This window comes from Mobula hypostoma, chromosome 9 (genome assembly GCF_963921235.1).
Source record: "Mobula hypostoma chromosome 9, sMobHyp1.1, whole genome shotgun sequence".
Classification (NCBI taxonomy): Eukaryota; Metazoa; Chordata; class Chondrichthyes; order Myliobatiformes; family Myliobatidae; genus Mobula; species Mobula hypostoma.
Window position 1 is genome coordinate 27869983 of NC_086105.1, and position 19406 is coordinate 27889388.

Here is a 19406-nt window from a genome sequence, read left to right on the forward strand (position 1 = left end):
GTGGCCACGTCAATGTACTGCGGCAAAGCCATTTTGGCTTTGGTTGGCTTGAGTCATAATGAAGTGCGGTCCAGGAGGGGCAGACATGATCGGGGGTCGGAGTTGGATCAATCTTCGCCTGGCACCTTGTCCACAACCGTTCCAACATGGGTGGCCCTGAGTTGGCATCACCTGATAGAGTCCTTGAAGCTCGCAAGCCTCCACATGACGCCTACCACTTGCTTTAATAATAAGATGCCAACAAGAGAAAATAACTACAGTATGGTACTGCAAATGCATTTATCTTCTCCAAACTGGAGCCTGAAGTCAGAATTTAATCAAAAATAAAAATCCATGGTACATTGGAGTTGTAAAAGTCAACTCCATCGCGGTACTAGCCTCAGTAGCATCTCAGACATCTTGAAGGAATGGTGCCTCCAAAAGGTGACATCCATTAAGGGCCCTCATCACCCAGGACATGCCCTCTTCTCATTGCTACCATCAAGGAGGAGGTATAGAAGCCTGAAGGTTTTTCCTCCTCTCTGCACTGTACTGCTGCCACAGAAGCAACATATTTCCTGACATATGCCAGTGATATTAAACCTGATTCTGATATCAATCTCTTGATCTGTTTCACTCCTAATTAATAAAGCCAAACTCTCAGCTCTAAACTAGCCGCATAAAATAAAATCCTGTGGAGTTTTAATTGAGACAGAGGCTTACAAAAATCTCAGCAGCATGCCAAAGCAGTTCATTTAACACAGCATAGTGCAGGTCCTTTGGCTCAAGATGTTGTGCCAATCTATATATAAACCTGCTCCACAATCAGCCTAACCCTTACCTCCCAAACAGCTCATAACCCTTCTTACATCCATGCATGTGCCTAAGTTTTTCAAATGTCTGTATTGTATCAACCTATACCACCACTCCTGGCAGTATGTTCTGGGAATCCACCACTCCAGAAAAAAAAACTATCTTTGACATCCACCTATACTTTCCTCCACTCACTTAAAAACAGATGTCCTTTGATATTGGCCATTGCCACCTGGAGGAAAAATGCTTGGTGTCCACTTTGTCTATCCCTCTCGTAATCTTATACACCTCTATCAAGTTGTCTCCCTTCCTCTGTCACAGCAAACAGCAAAGCCCTAGCTCACTCAACATTTGCTCAGGAGACATGCTTCTAATCCAGACAGCACCCTAGTAGACCTCTTCAACACCTTCTCTGAAGCTTTCACACCCTTCCTATAAGACAACCATAACTGAGCAAAGTGCGGTCTGACCAGAGTTTTAAGAGCAGCAACAGTACCTCACAGCACTTGAACTCAATCTCCTGACATATGAAGGCCAGCACACTACCCTATTTACTCACGTAGCAAGATCCCACGATCCCTCTGTTTCTCCACACTGCTAAGAATCTTGCCACTAACCTTGTACTTCGCCTTCAAGTTTGATCTTCCAAAAGAGCATCACTTCACATGATTCTGGATGGAACTCCATCTGCTACTTCTCCACCCAACTCCACAACCTATCCATATTCCACTGTAACCTACAACCTTCCAACACCATCTACATCTCCAACCTTTGTATCATCTGCAAACTAACCCACTCGTCTACTTCCTCATATAAAAAAATCACGAACAGCAGATCCCTGCAGAACACCACTTCATCTACTACCTCCCTCTGCTTCCTGAAGTCAAGCCAATTCGGAATCCACACAGCAAAGTTTCCATGAATCCCATGCCTCACGATTTGCTGGGTAAGCCTACCATGATGAATTTTGTCAAAGATTTACTAAAATCCAAATACACCACATCCCTTGCTCTACATTCAATTTGTTTTTTCACTTCCTTAAAAAAAAACCTCAGGAGCCACAACCTGCCCCTTACAAATCCATGCTGTCTATCTCTAATCAGACTATGCTTCTCCAAATCCTCATAAATCCGGTCTCTAAGAATCCTCTCCAATAGTGACTTAAGACTCACTGATCTATAATTCTCAGGATTATCCCTATTACCTTTCTTGAACGATGAAACAACACTTTACAACCTCCAGTCTTTGGGTACCCCTACAGTGGCCAAGGAGGATGTAAAGCATTGTCAACACCTCAGCAATCTCTTCATGAGCCTTCCACAGTAACTTGAGATATACCCTGCCTGGCTGCAAGGACTTAATTATCCTAACATTCTTCAGATGTTCACCAAGTCATTTTGGAATATCAGTAATACAGTCCTGCCAACTTACTGACTTCAAATGAACAAAAAAGTTAAACCTTAAGTAAAAGAATAAAAATGCAAACAAAATCATTGCTGAGATATAATAAAGTAAAATCTGCTTATGAGTTCAGGAGATTTAAGCCTGCATCAGATCCTTAACCCTGAGTAAACTTACATTTTTTGGCGATTTGGGTAGAATTTAAACACTGCAAATATAAAGTGTTAAAATTTGCCCTCTTGGTGATGTTTACTGTGTCAAAGAAAATGAGAGAGCGCTTTTATGAAGTTATTCTGCAACTTTTCCATAATGTTGCATGCATCATAGGCCAACTCTAACATGGTAGAGTTTATGACTGTATAGCTGCCCAAAATAATTGCCCCTTAAACTCCATCGCCCATTTTAAAAGAATGATTTGAAGATGAGGTTCTATCTAAGTTATACAGCAAGGCAGCATTAGCACCTGCTATTCTTCCAGAATGCATTTGACATACAATTGAGCTTCCATTCTCATTCCCACATAATGAAACCAGACATTTCTATACAATTGTGCCCTTTTCCTTAAATTTTCAACAATAAGCAATTCAATTTTTTATTTCAGATATTAAAGTAGACTTAACAATGAATCGTTTATTTTCAGCTAAAGTTTTCTCCCCAAAAATGAAAAAAAGACGTGCACTAACAGAATTTTTCTGCAACCACTACATTCCAAAAAAAGTACCATTCAATATTATCAACAGTTGCTCATTACAATTGCTGGATGCCAAAATTTCATATGAATAACTTTTGGCGGTGGGTGAATCCAAAACCACCAGAAATGCAGTGACTCTGGAACTTTTTAAAGAGGCTACCCTGTATAGGAGGAAATTAGAAGTGAGCAATAAACTCGCCTCGCCCATACAGTCCACATTTCACCAATGAATAAAGAACATTTACAGAGGAGAACTGGCTGTCAAATGGAATAAAACTGATGTAAGCACAATGACAGATAATCTGGTGCACGACAGGGGGAGTTAGATTTAATTTGCAAGAACCAAATAATAGATTTATATTGCTTGAAGTATTAGCAAACTGAGAATGAATTCAAAGACATTGTGAAAGGATCGTTCAACCATGAAAAATATGGTCCAGCATTGCTTTAGCACTGCATGCACAACTTATCTTGTACCACATGTAAACAAATAAATGATTGATGAGATTTAGCTGTACATTAATCAAGACCGATTTAGCTAAAGTCTTAGTGGTTTGATTTTTTGATAACTAAGTGAACAAAACTGCTTCCAACTAAACTCACTAACACAATAGTGACAATACTAATACTTACAGTATGTCAGGCTGCTGTTTGTTCACTACAGCTCAGCGCTTAACATAATCATTCCTACAGTTCTGACTGAAAAGCTCCAAAACCTGGGTCTTTGTACCTCACTCCCTCAAACTTGATCTTCGACTGCCTTATGGATTGGAAATAACACCACCACCACACTGGCAATCAACACTGGCATATCTCAAGGATGTGTGCTTGGCCCATTGCTCTGCTCTCTACACCCATGATTGTGTGGCCAGGCACAGCTCAGATGCCATCTATAAATTAGCTGACAACACAACTATTCTTGGCAGAATATCAGATGATGATGAGAAAGCATATAGGAGCGAGATATATCAGTGAGTTGAGTGGTCTTGCAGCAACCATCTTGAACTCAATGTCAGTAAGTCCCAAGAACTGACTGTGGACTTCAGAAAGGGCAAGATGAGGGAACACACAGCAGTCCTCATCAGGGATCAGAATTGGTAAGAGTAAGGAATTTCAAGTTCCTGGGTGTCAGCCTCTCTGAGGATCTATCCTGGCCCAACATATCGATGATGTTACAAAGAAGGCACAACAGCAGCTACATTTCATTAGGAGTTTGAGGAGATACTTGCAAATTTCTACAGATGTACTGTGGAGAGCATTCTAACTGGCTGCATTGCCATCTGGTAGGGCAGTGAGTGGGTGGGGGGCTACTGCACAGAATTGAAAGCAGCTGCATAAAGTGGTGAACACAGTCAGCTCCATTATGGGCAATAGACTCCATAGTATCCAAGACATCTTCAAGGAGCAATGCCTCCAAAAAAAAAAAAAAAAAAAAAAAAAATCCATCTTTAAGGACCCCTATCACCCAGAACATGCCCTCTTCTAATTGCTACCATCAAGGAGGAAGTACAAGAGACTGACGGCACACAATGATTCAGGAATAGCTTCTTCCCCTCTGTCATCAGATTTCCGAATGGACATTGAACCCACGAACACTACTTCACTACTTTAACTATATAATGTACATATCATTTAACGATATACACAATTTATTTATTTACTGTAATTCAGGGTTTTTAATCTTGCACTGCATTGTACTGTTGCTGCATAACAACAAATTTCACAAAATATGCTGGTGACATTGAGAGAGGGCAGGTGTATGGGGTTGAATGGGATAAGGGATCAGCCATGATGAAATAGTGGAGCAAACTCCAATGGGCTGAATGGCCTACTTCTGTTCTTAAGTCTTATATTAAACCAGATTCTGAAATTTCATGTTTTAAAAATTAGGAGGTTTGACTTGTCATTGAACACCAACAAATTTCAATGGCAGATGCAATTTCAATGACTCTTCACACAGCCTTAGGTCACCTGGACAATACAAACACCTATGTCAGGATGCTGTTCATTGACTATAGCTCATCATTTAACACCATCATTCCCACAATCTTGACTGATAAGTTACAGAACCTGGACCTCTGTACCTCCCCCTGCAACTGGATCCTTGACTTCTTAACTAGAAGACCACAATCTGTACGGATTGGTGGTAAAATCTCCTTCTCACTGATGATCAACACTGGTGCACCTCAGGGGTGTGTGCTTAGCCCACTACCCTACTCCCGCTATACCATCTATAAATTTGTTGATGATACAACCACTGTTGGTAGAATCTCAGATGAAGATGAAAGAGCTGATTGTGGACTTCAGGAAGGCAAGATGAAGGAACACACACCAATCCTCAGAGGGATCAGAAGTGAAGAGAGTGAGCAGTTTCAAGTTCCTGGGTGTCAAAATTTTGAAGGAGCTAACCTGGTCCCAACATATCAATGCAGCTATAAAGAAGGCAAGACAGCAACTACACTTCATTAGGAGTCTGAAGGGATTTGACATGTCAACAAACACACTCAAAAACTTCTATAGTTGTACCGTGGAGAGCATTCTTGACAGGCTGCATCACTGTCTGGTATGGGAGGGGAGGGGCACTGTACAGGACCAGAAGAAGCTGCAGAGGGTTGTAAATTTAGTCGGCTCTATCTTGGGTACCAGCCTACAAAGTACCCAGAACATCTTCATGGAATGGTGTCCCAGATAGGCAGCATCCATTATTAAGGACCCCCAGCACCCAGAGCATGCCCTTTTCTCACTGTTACCATCAGGGAGGAGGTACAGAAACCTGAAGGCACACACTCAGTGACTCAGGAACAGCTTCTTCCCCTCTGCCATCCGATTCCTAAAAGGATATTGAACCTGTGAACACTACCTCACTTTTTAAAAATAATATATTATTTGTTTTTGCATGATTTTAATCTATTCAATATACATATACTGTGATTGATTTACTCATTTATTTATTTTTTTCTTCTATATTATGCATCATATTGAACTACTGCTGCTCAGTTAACAAATTTCACGACACACGCCGGTGATAATAAACCTGATTCTTATTCTGTAAATGTACTGCTGAAAGTATCCTGACTGGCTGTATCATGGTTTGTTATGGCAATTCCAATGCACAGGAACTGTACTGAGTAGTAAACTCAGCCCAATACGTCACAGGCAAATCCCTCCCCACCTATTAAGTGCTACCTCAAGGCGGCAAAATCTATCAATGATCCTCATCATCCATAACATGCCATTTTCGTTTAGCTACCCGAAATCCTACACCACTAGCTTCAAGAACAGCTACTCCTCTTCAATCATATGGTTGTTGAACCAACCAGCAACTAGAGCTGAGCAATGCTTTGACCACTGTGATCACTATCCACTAAAATGGACCTTGTTTTCTTGTAGAAATTAAACAAATTGAGTGATTTATTTTGCCCAAGAATGCACCTATGATGCTGCTGCAACCAGGTTTTTCATTGCAGCTGTGCCTGCGACAATATAATCAACTTTATTTATTGCCTCAGTTTGGTTTGGTTAATCCCAAAGCACACATTTCGTCTGGGGAAGGCTATTCCTGTTAACCTTTTGCTACAATTGCTTGGAGATCAGTACGAAGTGTAAAGTTTAAACTCTGCAATAGTCTTTTAGGGGCTTCACCATGCCTGGCATGATGAAGGTCTCAAAATTGGTCTTGAATAAACATCTTGAAATCTTCCTCTGGTCTAGTCGGTCTCCTTTAGATGATGACCGAGAAGAACTTATAGTACCGTGAGGGCTGAACAGATGGGTGTTATTAAACAGACAACTAAAGCAAATGATATGAAGTTATATGGAGAGGCTGGACAGCTTTAGACTTTATTCCTTAGATCATTGGAGACTGAGGGGTGGCCTTGGAGATGCACAAAACCATTAAGAAGCATAAATGGAGTGAATGCACAGATCTTTTTCCAAGGGAAGGGATTCAAAAACTGAGATCATAGGTTTAAGTTGAAAGGGGGAAGACTTAAAAGGGACCTGAGGGGTAACTTCTTCACACACAAGTGGTGCGTACATAGAATAAGCTGCTGGAAGAAGTGGTTAAGGCAAGTACAATAACAATATTTAAAAGACAGTTAGACTGGCACATGGATAGGAAAGGTTCAGGGGCTCCCAACCTTTTTTATGCCATGGACCTAAACCACTAAGCAAGGGGCACATGGACCCCAGGTTGGGAACCCCTGGATGGATATGAGTCAAAGACAGGTCAATGGGACTCATTGAGATGGGCAGCAGGACCAGGCTAGATCAAAAGGGCTGTTTCCATGCTGTGTGACAGACTCCATAAAGGATTATATAGCAATGAATTGTACATTGAAAATCACATACATGTGGACTTCCTTTGCACTTGTAATTGCACTGCATAAGTAAACAGCAAGAGCAACAATTATAATGGCATGATTCTGTGCCTACACTCCTAACCTTGTAAATGGGTCAGACAGTAAGCAGACCCCACTCCAGCACCCAAAGGACCTTGGTTCAAGTCTGACCACAGGTGCTGTTTTTGTGAAGTTTACACGTTCTCCCTGTGACTAAGTTCTCTAATTTCCTCCTCCATCCCATCAACTATAATGGCAAAAGGGTCTACTGCTTTCCCGGCATATATGACAAATGCACTCTTCTCGGGATTCCAGCCTGGTACAGATATCAAATTTAACCGTTTCGATGACAAACTCAGCCATCCTCATCGGGGATGATGCATCAGCCCCAATGAAGTTGGCAGAGTTTGTCATCGATACATCGGTTGAAGTCGAGTTGACTCGTCAACAATAGTAGCAAATAAATTGGCTACCCTTTATGAAGCTAGGTGTCAAAAGAATGAAAGGGGCATTGATGGCCACATGAAAGAAAACAAGTAGCAGAATTACTTAGAAAGAGCAGAGGCTCAGCCTGTTAATAATCAAGCAGAAAGACTCCAGCCAACTGACCTGTGCCAGCATTTATGTTCCACCAAGTGGAATTTCTCCAGTACAATCCTTTCAATCCAACTTTCAAAGTTATGTTCTTATTTAGATTCTCTTCCAGAGCATCCCAGTTATAACTCAACCTCTTCCTACAATTATAGATTTCACTTTCTAGCCACATGTTAATTAGTCAGAATGTATTTTTGATAACTACTTTTCTATTTACGATACCCACCTTGGGGTGGGGGGGGGGGGGGGAATCCCTCCATTCAATCTTGCCAGTGCTAAAACTTTCTTATGGTTCTCTTGATGGATGAAGTCCTACCATTTTGATATCATCTTTATCTTTTACATTCTCATGTCCTACTCCTTTTATATGGACAGAACAGCCCACTGTACGTTGGGCAAAGTTTAAAAACTTTCTACCTCTGGACGTTAAGAGCTTAAGATGCTTCGATTACTTTTTATACTTTGAATGACTTCCTTTGAACTCTCCACAATTTTACCCTAGTTGCCAGTGTTATTTCTATTTTTCCAATCCAATTTCATCACCTCAATTTACTTATAAATTTATCTGTCACCTCACAAAACTTAAGTTCTTCTCGAATGATATCCCTCAAAGCAATTTTGTTCCTTGAAATACAAAACGAGGAAAAATAAACTATGGCCATTTTACTAAATGCCATAGTTCATATAGATCCACATTCAAAGCAAAGCAAAGCTGCACAGAGGTATTCCATACAGCTGCATGTAGTTTTGATGGATACACTGCAGTGACATTTTGCAAAATAATTTTGAACTAAATGGGGAAAAAAATCAGCAAGGCATATTCCCTGGGTAACTTGCAGCTCTGCTTATTAACAGACGCTTCCTCCGGGAAAATGCAGAAAATCTGCCTGTATCAACCCACATCCTAACTTATTAATAAGGGCCACCACTTCAGGGAGTTAACTAAAATATAATTGATAAGCTGCCTGAACTAAACCACAATTATTTGCTTCTTGCACTGGTCACAAGAGACAATGTGAATTTGACTGGCTCAGCCTTGACATGTCAGAGGAAGATTGTACAGTAAAACAATCTTCACAACTGGACACCAGATTGCATGCAGGTTTGTCTTGGTTAAACTGGTTTATGTAGCTGAGAAAAAAAGTGGACAAAGGAAAATTTACAGAATAGATGCACCATTTTATTAATACTCCAATGAAACATAGCTGCCTGGGTATATTAATGAGAAGGTACAAAATATCAATGGTTTAAACTTCTATCCAAACAAATCTCTGCTAATTTAAGATTCAGTAGAAGCAAAATGTACACCTATAGCATTAATGTCACAATAAGACCCGGTTCCCATAGCAACAGGGTAATGGAAGTGAGACTTCAGGCCTACCTTTAGCAGCATGAGAAAACAGGGTTGAAGGTACAGTCTTCACTAACTGCATCATTCACATACATTGCTGACATCAAGGCAATAAGGTTTAATTAAATCTATGCATCTGCACCAGAGAATTGTGAATTAATTTTGTCCTTTACCAATCACGTACAAGACTTATTGTGATAACTTACTGGAGTAATTCAGCAAATTGAGGCTTTATAGAGTATTTAGGAGAAATAATGATCCTGAGAGTGAAAAGTTTAAATAAAGTGATACCAAGTTACTTTAATAATGTTTTAATGAATAGCTTTAGTTCAGGTAGAGCACAGATACTCAACTTTCACATACGATAGCACACAGTGCTGGTGAATCTCAGCAACTTCTGGCTGGTGGCCAAATAAACAAAAAGCGACAAAATACTTTGTTAATCGCTTTTTCTGGTATATGATAGTCGCAAACAATAGCTTGCAACTCCCCTTTGGACTTGGAGGTAATTTGATATGACAGAACTAAGGTGAGAAAGTGGGCCAGTCACCAAGAGTGAGGAACACCTGAGGTTCGATCAATTCAAGTATCAGGCTGAATCAGAAAGATCAGGTACGGGGCAAATCGAGGCATGAGGGTCAAAACCTCAGAGCATATCGAAGCAACTGAAACCAATGTTTGGATGACGACACACATAAAAGATACGAGAGGATCATGGGACAGGAGGTCCGGGAAGAAAGACAAGGAGGTTGCGGGGGGGACCCAGAGGATGGGCAAGGAGTATATTCAGAGGGACAGAGGGAGAAAAAGGAGAGTGAGAGAAAGAATGTGTGTATAAAAATAAGTAACAGATGGGGTACGAGGGGGAAGTGGGGCATTAGCGGAAGTTAGAGAAGTCGATGTTAACAGATGGGGTACGAGCTGAACATCTACGCTCTGTCTGCCAGAGAAAGCAGGATCTCCCAGTGGCCACACATTTTAATTCCACATCCCATTCCCATTCTGACATGTCTATCCACGGCCTCCTCTACTGTAAAGATGAAGCCACACTCAGGTTGGAGGAACAACACCTTATATTCCGTCTGGGTGGCCTCCAACCTGATGGCATGAACATCGACTTCTCTAACTTCCGCTAAGGCCCCACCTCCCCCTTGTACCCCATCTGTTACTTATTTTTATACACACATTCTTTCTCTCTCTCCTTTTTCTCCCTCTGTCCCTCTGAATGTACCCCTTGCCCATCCTCTGGGTCCCCCCCCCACCTCCTTGTCTTTCTTCCCGGACCTCCTCTCGTATCCCTTTTGCCTATCACCTGTCCAGCTCTTGGCTCCATCCCTCCCCCTCCTGTCTTCTCCTATCATTTTGGATCTCCCCCTCCCCCTCCAACTTTCAAATCCCTTACTCACTTTTCCTTCAGTTAGTCCCGACGAAGGGTCTCGGCCTGAAACGTCGACTGCACCTCTTCCTAGAGATGCTGCCTGGCCTGCTGCGTTCACCAGCAACTTTTATGTGTGTTGCTTGAATTGCCAGCATCTGCAGAATTCCTGTTGTTTGGATGACGACGACTTAAGCACAGAGCCAAATCAGAAAGGTCAGGGTACAGGCCAAATTGAGGCAGTGGGGTCAGTGCCCCAGAACACATCGAAGTGAGTGAACCCGATGTTTGGATGATTTAGGCGCCAGGCCAGATTGAAAAGGTCAGGATGTCAAGGGCCCAAAGGCCACTGATGAGCCAATTCAGCTCCCTGCTCCAAGATATTTACTCTGTTCCTCTTTGTGGACTTTGGTTCAGAATGCTGTTTGCATGATTTGTTTTTTCCCTTTTGTATATGGAGTGTCTGACGGTCCTTTTTTTAAAAAATGGCTTCTTTTGGGTTTCTTTATTTTGTGGCTGCCTGTTAGGAGATGAATCTCAAGGTTGTATAATGTATACACACCTATATAATAAATATACTTTGAACACGTCTAAATACCAAAATCAACTGCAGTGAATTCAAAACTTAAAGATTTTAGATTTCATTATTTTTATTTCATCAAATTTCTTCTTGAAAGCTGCTGAACGTAAATGAAGTTCAGTCCATGTGTACCTGCAGTCCACTTTCACTGCTCACTTGTTAGCAAGTTATCTGATTAATCCTAGCTTTATTGCTGGTGCTAACATTAGCGCACTTCCCAAAAGCCAAATGGATAAGGAATGTTAAGGAATGGGGGAGGGGTGCATCAGCCAGTCCTGACATACAGAAAGCAGCGAACTACACACGCAAAAAAAATCAAATTATGACAAGTCACTAAAACTGCATTTAACATGATGCAATTTATAAACTGCTGAATAAAGACAGATATTGAAGACCAGTTGGAAAATGAAGTGTGGTTTGTCCCTTAAATATGTTTCTAATCAAGTGCAGATGTGCATGTGTTTGACTCATCTTATATAGAGCAAGCCAAAATAGTATCAGACCCTTCTTCCCAAATCACCAAGCCTTGCACTGAAGGAGAAATAAAGCCACAGGCTGCAAGCCACATCTGCAGCTTGAAATAAGTCCTTTAAAATTGTGACAGGCAGCAATCCAATTTTATCGTGCAGAAACAACACAGAATTTCCTTTAACAATTCCAGACAAAGACAGTGGTTCAGCCTCTCAGCAGCACAAAAATTTCAGGTGCAATTAATTTAGTCCCAGATTTAAGGTATACCTAATTATCTTTATATTTGATACCAAATCTATGAAAAGCCAACCCTCTCCAACACTCATTAACCACAGTTACGATCCAAATTCATTTGTACAGCTAAAAGAAATTTATACCACCTTTTTTTCCCCCATTTACCTACAGGGTGACAACATTGCTGATAAGGACACCATTTACTGTTCATGCATAATTGAACATTTTCAATCCTTCCTGTCTTCGTACTAATCCCCCTTCCTAACTTGGCTATCATCAGCAATGCCAGAATTCACTGGCCACCTCCAATTGCCTTGAGAAGGTGGTGGTGATCAATCCTCTTTAACCTCAGCATTCCTCCCTGTGAATGTACTCCTACAGTGCTTTTGAGGGGTGGCTTAAATGACGTTTATCCTCTGATGAAGGAATGGAAACAATTCAAAAATCAAGCTCTTGCCAATTCACTTCATTCTCACAAAATGGCTGAGATCACGGGATGCAACAAAGACAGTGGAACCGAACAACACCATGGCCATATTGCTCTGAAGATCTGCATGCTCGAACTATCACATTTAGTGATGCTTTCCAAGTTATCCCAGCACAGTTTTCAACAATGAAGTTTGCCCCAGGGTTGAAAACTGCCCAGATTATATATTGTCCATCCAGTTCATTCAATAAAGGACACATCCAGAACAAATAAATTACCCCTAGTGGATCAATCCACTTTCAATTAATCAGTGATGGAAATTATTGATTACACTCTCCTACCCAGTAATACCCTCCTCACTGATGCCCAGTTTAGTTTTCAGCCTCATCACTGAGCTCCCGGCATCAGTGTTGGTACAAATTTGAAAAGAACTATACTCCAGTTGTGGAGCAATGCAGCATTTGACTGAGTAGCATCAAGGGACAGTGTCCTTGATCCTCCTCTTGAAATCACCCCCGCTTCCTCTATCTAGATTCCAGTTACCTGATAATGGTAATGCCACTGAACAGAAGGGTAACAGCATTTTTTTGTGGTACTGATGTTACTTGCAACGTGAAGACCATAACTTGTTGCTAAGGGCTCGCTGCTTGCTTCATCTGAGGTGCAAATAGAGTTGACTATTGTGGAATCATCAACAAATATCCCAGCTTCTGACTTCATAATAGAAGAGTGGTTATAGAAGATAACTAGGCTCCTGACGCTTTCTGGAGGAGCCCTTGCAACAATCTCTTGAAACCAATGTAATTAAACTCTAACCACCAGTGCTGGCATGTGGCCAAGTGGTTAAGGTGTTGGTCAAGTGATCTGAAGGTCGCTAGTTTGAGCCTCAGCTGAGGCAGCGTGTTGTGTCCTTGAGCAAGGCACTTAACCACATATTCTGAGACAACACCAGTGCCAAGCTGTATCGGCCCAAGTGCCCTTCCCTTGGACAACATCGGTGGTGTGGGCGTGGAGAGGGGAGACTTGCAGCATGGGCAACTGCTGGTCTTCCATACAACCTTGCCCAGGCCTATGCCCTGGAAACTTTCCAAGGCGCCAATCTATGGTCTCACGAGACTAACGGATGCCTATTGAAACCACCACAATTATTTCCTTTGAGGTTTTACAGTGTTTAATCAGATGCCTGTGTCTTTATTTGAACTGTTTTTTTTGACATACTCTGTACCAAAACATCAGTACTAGAAATAATACTTCCCCAAAAAAACATTTTTCTGCACCTTTAAGTATACCCATGTGATATCAATCTGATTGAAATTGAAACGGTACAATTTTTATGCTACATTTCATACCCATTGTGCATGAACATTGCCTTTTCTGTATGAAAATGAAAGGAGAGAAGAACACTAGTTACAACTTTATGAAACTGCAAACCAAGGTAAGGTTATGCATTTTTTTTTTAAAAACCTGTTTCATAGCAAGTCCTGAGACTATGACATCAGGATTAATGTTCAGGCACCCATCGATTTTTCTGATGTCATTGACTATCAAGAAACAATAATTTTTCTCAATTCTTCAAGGATTAATCTGACCAACCAAGCAAAGAATGAGGTATAAGCGTGTGGTCTTTGGGGCACTAATTTTATTTTTCCATCAGGGAATTTGAATTACAACCCTATCTGCTTTATTACCCTTCTTTTACTTTCATTTTGACCCACATTTCACAAAATTACAGGGCCCTAAATGCATACTGTCATGCACTCCAACTGACCAACAACCCATGCATATAAGACTTCCTGATTTCACCCTTAAAAGGCTTAGATTTAATTTTAAAGACTACACACTCTTGTAGTACTACTACAAAAATAGATTTTCATTAAGCAAATTTCAAATAAGATCATAAGAGCTGAATTGGACCATCGAGTCTGTTCTGGCATTTCATTATGGCTGATCCATTTCCCTCTAAACCCCAGTCATCTGCCTTCTTCCTATAACCTTTCACTCCCTGACTAACCAAGAACCCATTAACCTCCACCTTAAATACACCAAATGACCTGGCATCCACCGCCAATTGTGGCAACGAATTCCACAGATTCACCACCCTCTGGCTACAGAAATGCCTCAGCTGCTCTAAATGGACGTCCCTCTATTCTGAGGCTGTGCCCTCTGGTCCTAGACTCCCCACTGTAGGAAACATCCTCTTCAGGTTCACTCTATCTAGACCTTTCACCCTCATTTTTCTAAGTTCCAGCAAGCAAAGGCCCAGAACCATCAATCGCTCCTCATATGATAAGCCTTTAATTGTCAGAATCATTCTTGTAAATTTCCTCTGAACCCTCTCCAGTGTCAGCACATCCTTTCTTAAATAAGGCGCTCAAAACTGCTCAGAATACTCCAAGTGGGACCTTACCAGTGCTTTATAAAGCCTCATACATCCTTGCTTTTATACTCTATTCCTCTTGAAATGAATGCTAACATTGCATTTGCCTTCCTCACCACAGACTCAACCTGCAAATCAACCCTTAGGGAATCCTTCACAAGGGCTCCCAAGAGCCTTTGCACCTTGGATTGTTGAATTTTCTCCTCCATTTGAAAATAGTATATACTTTTATTCCTTCTACCAAAGTGCAAGACATACACTTCCTGACATTGTATTCCACTTGTCACTTCTCTGTCCATTCTCCTAATTTGTCCCAGTCTTTCTGCAGCCTCCCTGCTTCCTTAACACTACCTGCCCCTCTACCAATCTTCGTATCGTCTGCAAAAATGGCCACACAGTCATCAACTGTGGCAACCAAATCAATGACATACAATGTAAAAAGCAGTCACAACACTGACTCCTGCAGAACACTACTCATCACCGACAACCAATCAGAAAAGGCTCCCTTTACCCCCACTCTTTGCTTCTTGTCAATCAGCCAATCCTCTATCCATGCTAGAATCTTTCCTGTAATACCATGGGTTCTCATCTTCTTAAGCAGCCTCATGTGTGGCACCTTGTCAAAGGCCTCCTGAAAATCCAAGTACACAATATCCTCTAATTCTCCCTTGCCAAGCCTGCTTGTCATTTCCTCAAAGGTTTTCAACAGAATTGTCAGGGAAGGAAGGAAACTATGCTGACTTTGGCCTATTTTATCATGTGCCTCCAAGTACCCTGAAACCACATCCTTAACAATTAAAAACATCTTCCCAACCACTGAAGTCCTATAATTTTGTTTCTTATGCCTCTCTCCCTAAAGAGTGACATGACATTTGCAATTTTCCAGTCCTCCAGAACCATTCCAGAATCGAGTGATTCTTGGAAGATCATTACTCATGCCTCCACAATCTCTTCAGTTACCTCTTTCAGAACCCTGAGATGTAGTACAAAATACTTATTCAGTTTGTCCATCATTTTTTCTTGTCCCCTATTACTACCTCTCCAATGTATTGCCTCTCTTTTATTCTATCTGAAAAAACGCTTGGTATCCTCCTTGACATTGCTGGTTACCTTACCTATACATTTCATCTTTTCCCTTCTTATGGCTTTAAGAGGCCTTCTGTTAGCTTTTAACAAGCATCCCAAACCTCTAATGCACCACTAATTTTACTTTATTGTATGTCCTGTCTTTTGCTTTTATGTTGGCTTTGACTTGTAGGCCACGGTTGTGTCATCCTCCCTTTAGAATGCTGTTTCTTTGGGATATATCTAATATGCACCTTCTGAATTGCTCCCAGAAACTCCAGCCATTGCTGCTCTGCCATTATCCCTGCTAGTGTGCCCTTCCAGTCAGCTATGGCCAGCTCCTCTCTCATGCCTCTGTAATTCCCTTTACTCCACTGTAATAGTGATACATCTGACTTTAGCTTCTCTCTCTCAAATTACTGAAATAAATCACCCCTTCAATCCTTCTAATTTCAAAAGACATTTATTTATTGAGATACAGTGAGGAGTTGGCCCTCCCAGCTGTGCCACACAGCATCTTGCCTGTTTAACCTGAGCCTAATCACAGGACAATTTACAATGACCAATTAACCTATCAACCGGTTCCTCTTCGGACTGTGGGAGGAAACCAGAGCAGCCGGAAGAAACCCATGTGGTCACGGGGAGAACGTAAAAACTCCTTACAAGCAGTGTCAGGAATTGAACTTGGATCGCCTATACTGTAAAATGCTGCACTAACCATAATGCTACCATACCTTTCAGGGATGGGTATTAAAATTGAATTTAACCAAGTGCCTACATGAAAGAATGTTTTAATAGTTTTCATTCAAACATTATTAACCTTTGGCAAATTTATACGCCACCTTCAATTAAGCTCAACACCCCAACATCCACTTGATTTTTTAAAATGGTGCATGTGTTCATTCTTCTGCAGAAGATTGATTCAGATATCATTTTAACATTAAATAGGAATGGACATATTTAGCATGCATGAAATAAAGCAGCAGGGTGGTACCGCCTCATAATACATGTGTGTATGTCATCAGCAGGACATTCTGATGCCCAACGTAAATGCACTGAATGTGGCCAATTATCCCACTTTGGAAAGGAGTTTTCTCACTGTCTTGCATCTCCAGCCAAAAGCAGGATAATGGTAAACATACTCCAGAAAAATGAAACAAATGATAATCTTACATTTAGTGAGTTATTTAAAATCAAACCATTCTAGCTCAAGCAATGACTCTAGATTGACAACTCAGCATTAGAGATCATATCTACCCAAACCTGTTAACAATGTATACACAAGTGACAAAAACTCTTTAAGTAATTCAAGGCAATCCTACAACATCTCTCTTCCAAACTGCTCAACAACACCTAGGACTGCTTATTCCAGCAATCACAGATGAGTTTTACACAAGAACAACCTGAGATGTGTACTCAAAACCAGTTTATAATTTTAAATAATACAGGTCGAGTACCCTTTATCTTAAATGCTTGGGGCCAGAAGGGTTTCGAAACATATAATGAGATAGCTTGGGATCGCCATCATTTCCGACTCTGAATTTATGTGCTACCAGTAAGCAGATTTTGTCTTTCACTTGTTCATCACACACACATGGCCTTAAGAGTAAATATCATTACGTACCATCAGTATAATGAAAAGATTCCAACCTGATGGCATGAACATGGATTTTTTGAATTTCCTGTAATTGCATCCCCACTCCCATCAGCATTCCGTGTTTGTTTCCCTCCCTCATCTCATCTCCTTACCTGCCCACCACCTCCCCTCTGGTGCTCCTCCCCCTTCCCTTCCATAGTTTTCTGTCCTTCATCAGACCCCCACTTCTCCAGCCCTTATCTCTTTCACCAGTCAACTTCCCAGCTCTTTAACTTCACCCACTCCCCCTCTACCGGTTTCACCTGTCACCTACTACCTTGTACTTCTTCCTCCCGTTCCCCCCCCACTTCCTCATCTGACTTCTCCCCTTCCTTTCCAGTCCTGATGAAGGGTCTCAGACCAAAACGTTGACTGTTTACTCTTTTCCATACATGCTTCCCGGCCTGCTGAGATCCTCCAGCACTTCGTGTGTGTTGCTTAAGATTTCCTAAATGTTAACTTGCAGGATGAGTTGGTGGTAAGAAAGGCAAATTTAATATTAACACTCATTTTGAGAGGATGCAATGGTGAGGCTTCATAAGGCATTAGTCAGACCGCACAGAGTACTGAGAGTAGTTCTGGGCCCCTCGTCCAAGAAAAAACATGATGGTGTTGGAGAGAGTCCACAGGAGGTTCCTGAGAATGATTCCAGGAATAAAAAGATTAATGAGTGAAGAGCGTTTGATGGCTCTGGCCCTGTACTCACTGCAGGGGAATGTGGGGAGAGGGGATATCTAATATTTAAAGGCCGAGATAGAGTGGATGCAGAGGGGATGTTTCTTGTAGTGGGAGAGTCTAGAACCAGAGGGCACAGCCTCAGAATAGTGGGGAGTCCATTTAGAATAGAGATGAGGAGGACTTTCTTTAGCCAGAAGATGAGGAATCCATGGACTTCATTGCCACAGATGGCTGTGGAGGCTGGGTCATTGCATATAGTTAAAGCAGAGGTTGACAGGTGCTTGATTAGTCAGGGCGTCAAAGGCCACGGGGTGAATTGCAGGAGAACGTGGTTGAGAGGGATAATAAATCAGCCATGTTGGAATGGCACAGCAGTCTCGATGGGCCGAATGACCCTATACTACTCCAATGTCTTATGGTCCAAGATCGAGAAAATAAATCAGTCTGTTCAGTTTGGCATCCTCTTTGCTCAAGTTTTATTTTAAATAATTAACAAAATTCCAGTGATCTAATACTGAATTGTGTGTTACAAAGAAACATCTCACTGACATTTTTAACTTTTTCATTGAAACTTTGTCGGCCTCCAACAATATCTGTCTTCAATGCAATATACAAGAAGTCTGCCACAAACCAAAAAAAACAGGGTGTTTTGTATCATTAAATGCCAGGTTGCAACTACTGAGGGACTTCAGCAATTTGTCTCAATCACCCCTCAATAACAACACTAGTTGCTTTTTCAATCATAGGAAATAATTTCTCTTAAAATACACTTACCGTAAACTTCCATCAAAATTTGATCGGTGAATAAAGCTCAGCTTAGCATCTGCCCAGTATAATTTTTCTTCTTCATAATCCAAGGTCAGCCCATTTGGCCAGTAAATATTGTTGTCAATTATAATTGATCTTTTTGTACCATCCATTCCAGCTCGTTCTATCTTTGGCACTTCACCCCAATCTGTCCAATACATGTACCTAAGATTAAAAAACAAAACATTTAAGAACCTTGAAACTAACTTTAATATGCACTGAATTTCGGGGTTAAAATAATGGAATAAGAAGTTGTCTCAAAACATAGAAATGCTCATTTTTCCGTATAGGATGAGCCTGCAAGCTTATTGGGGGATTCTCCAATTTCAATGCTAAAATATTTTGAATAAGTTGGTCTTTCAATGAAATAAGTTGTTATAATTAAATTAAAGCCAAAAGGTACAGTACAAACATCAACAGGTTTTTTTTTAATTTTAGAAAGAATTAAGCTAATGCAAGTAATCCTGTTATCATTTTCATTTTGGTTTTATGACAAAACTGTAACATGAAACAAATCTATCAAGGCTCCACTAGTCTCACTGCACAAGTCAAGCTTTTAAATTTCAATAATTGGAAACTCAGAAGCA

At 41.0% G+C, this 19406-nt stretch overlaps 1 protein-coding gene across 3 annotated transcripts in view; it reads right to left on the reverse strand.

Moving 5' to 3' along the window:
• lrp6 (low density lipoprotein receptor-related protein 6) overlaps positions 1 to 19406 on the reverse strand; it is a 146922-nt gene that overhangs the window by 56751 nt on the left and 70765 nt on the right. For all 3 annotated transcript variants that reach the window (XM_063057939.1, XM_063057938.1, XM_063057940.1), the window contains one exon: positions 18787 to 18984. In XM_063057939.1, coding sequence (XP_062914009.1) covers positions 18787 to 18984 — 198 coding nt within the window. The remainder of the gene's footprint in view (positions 1 to 18786; positions 18985 to 19406) is intronic.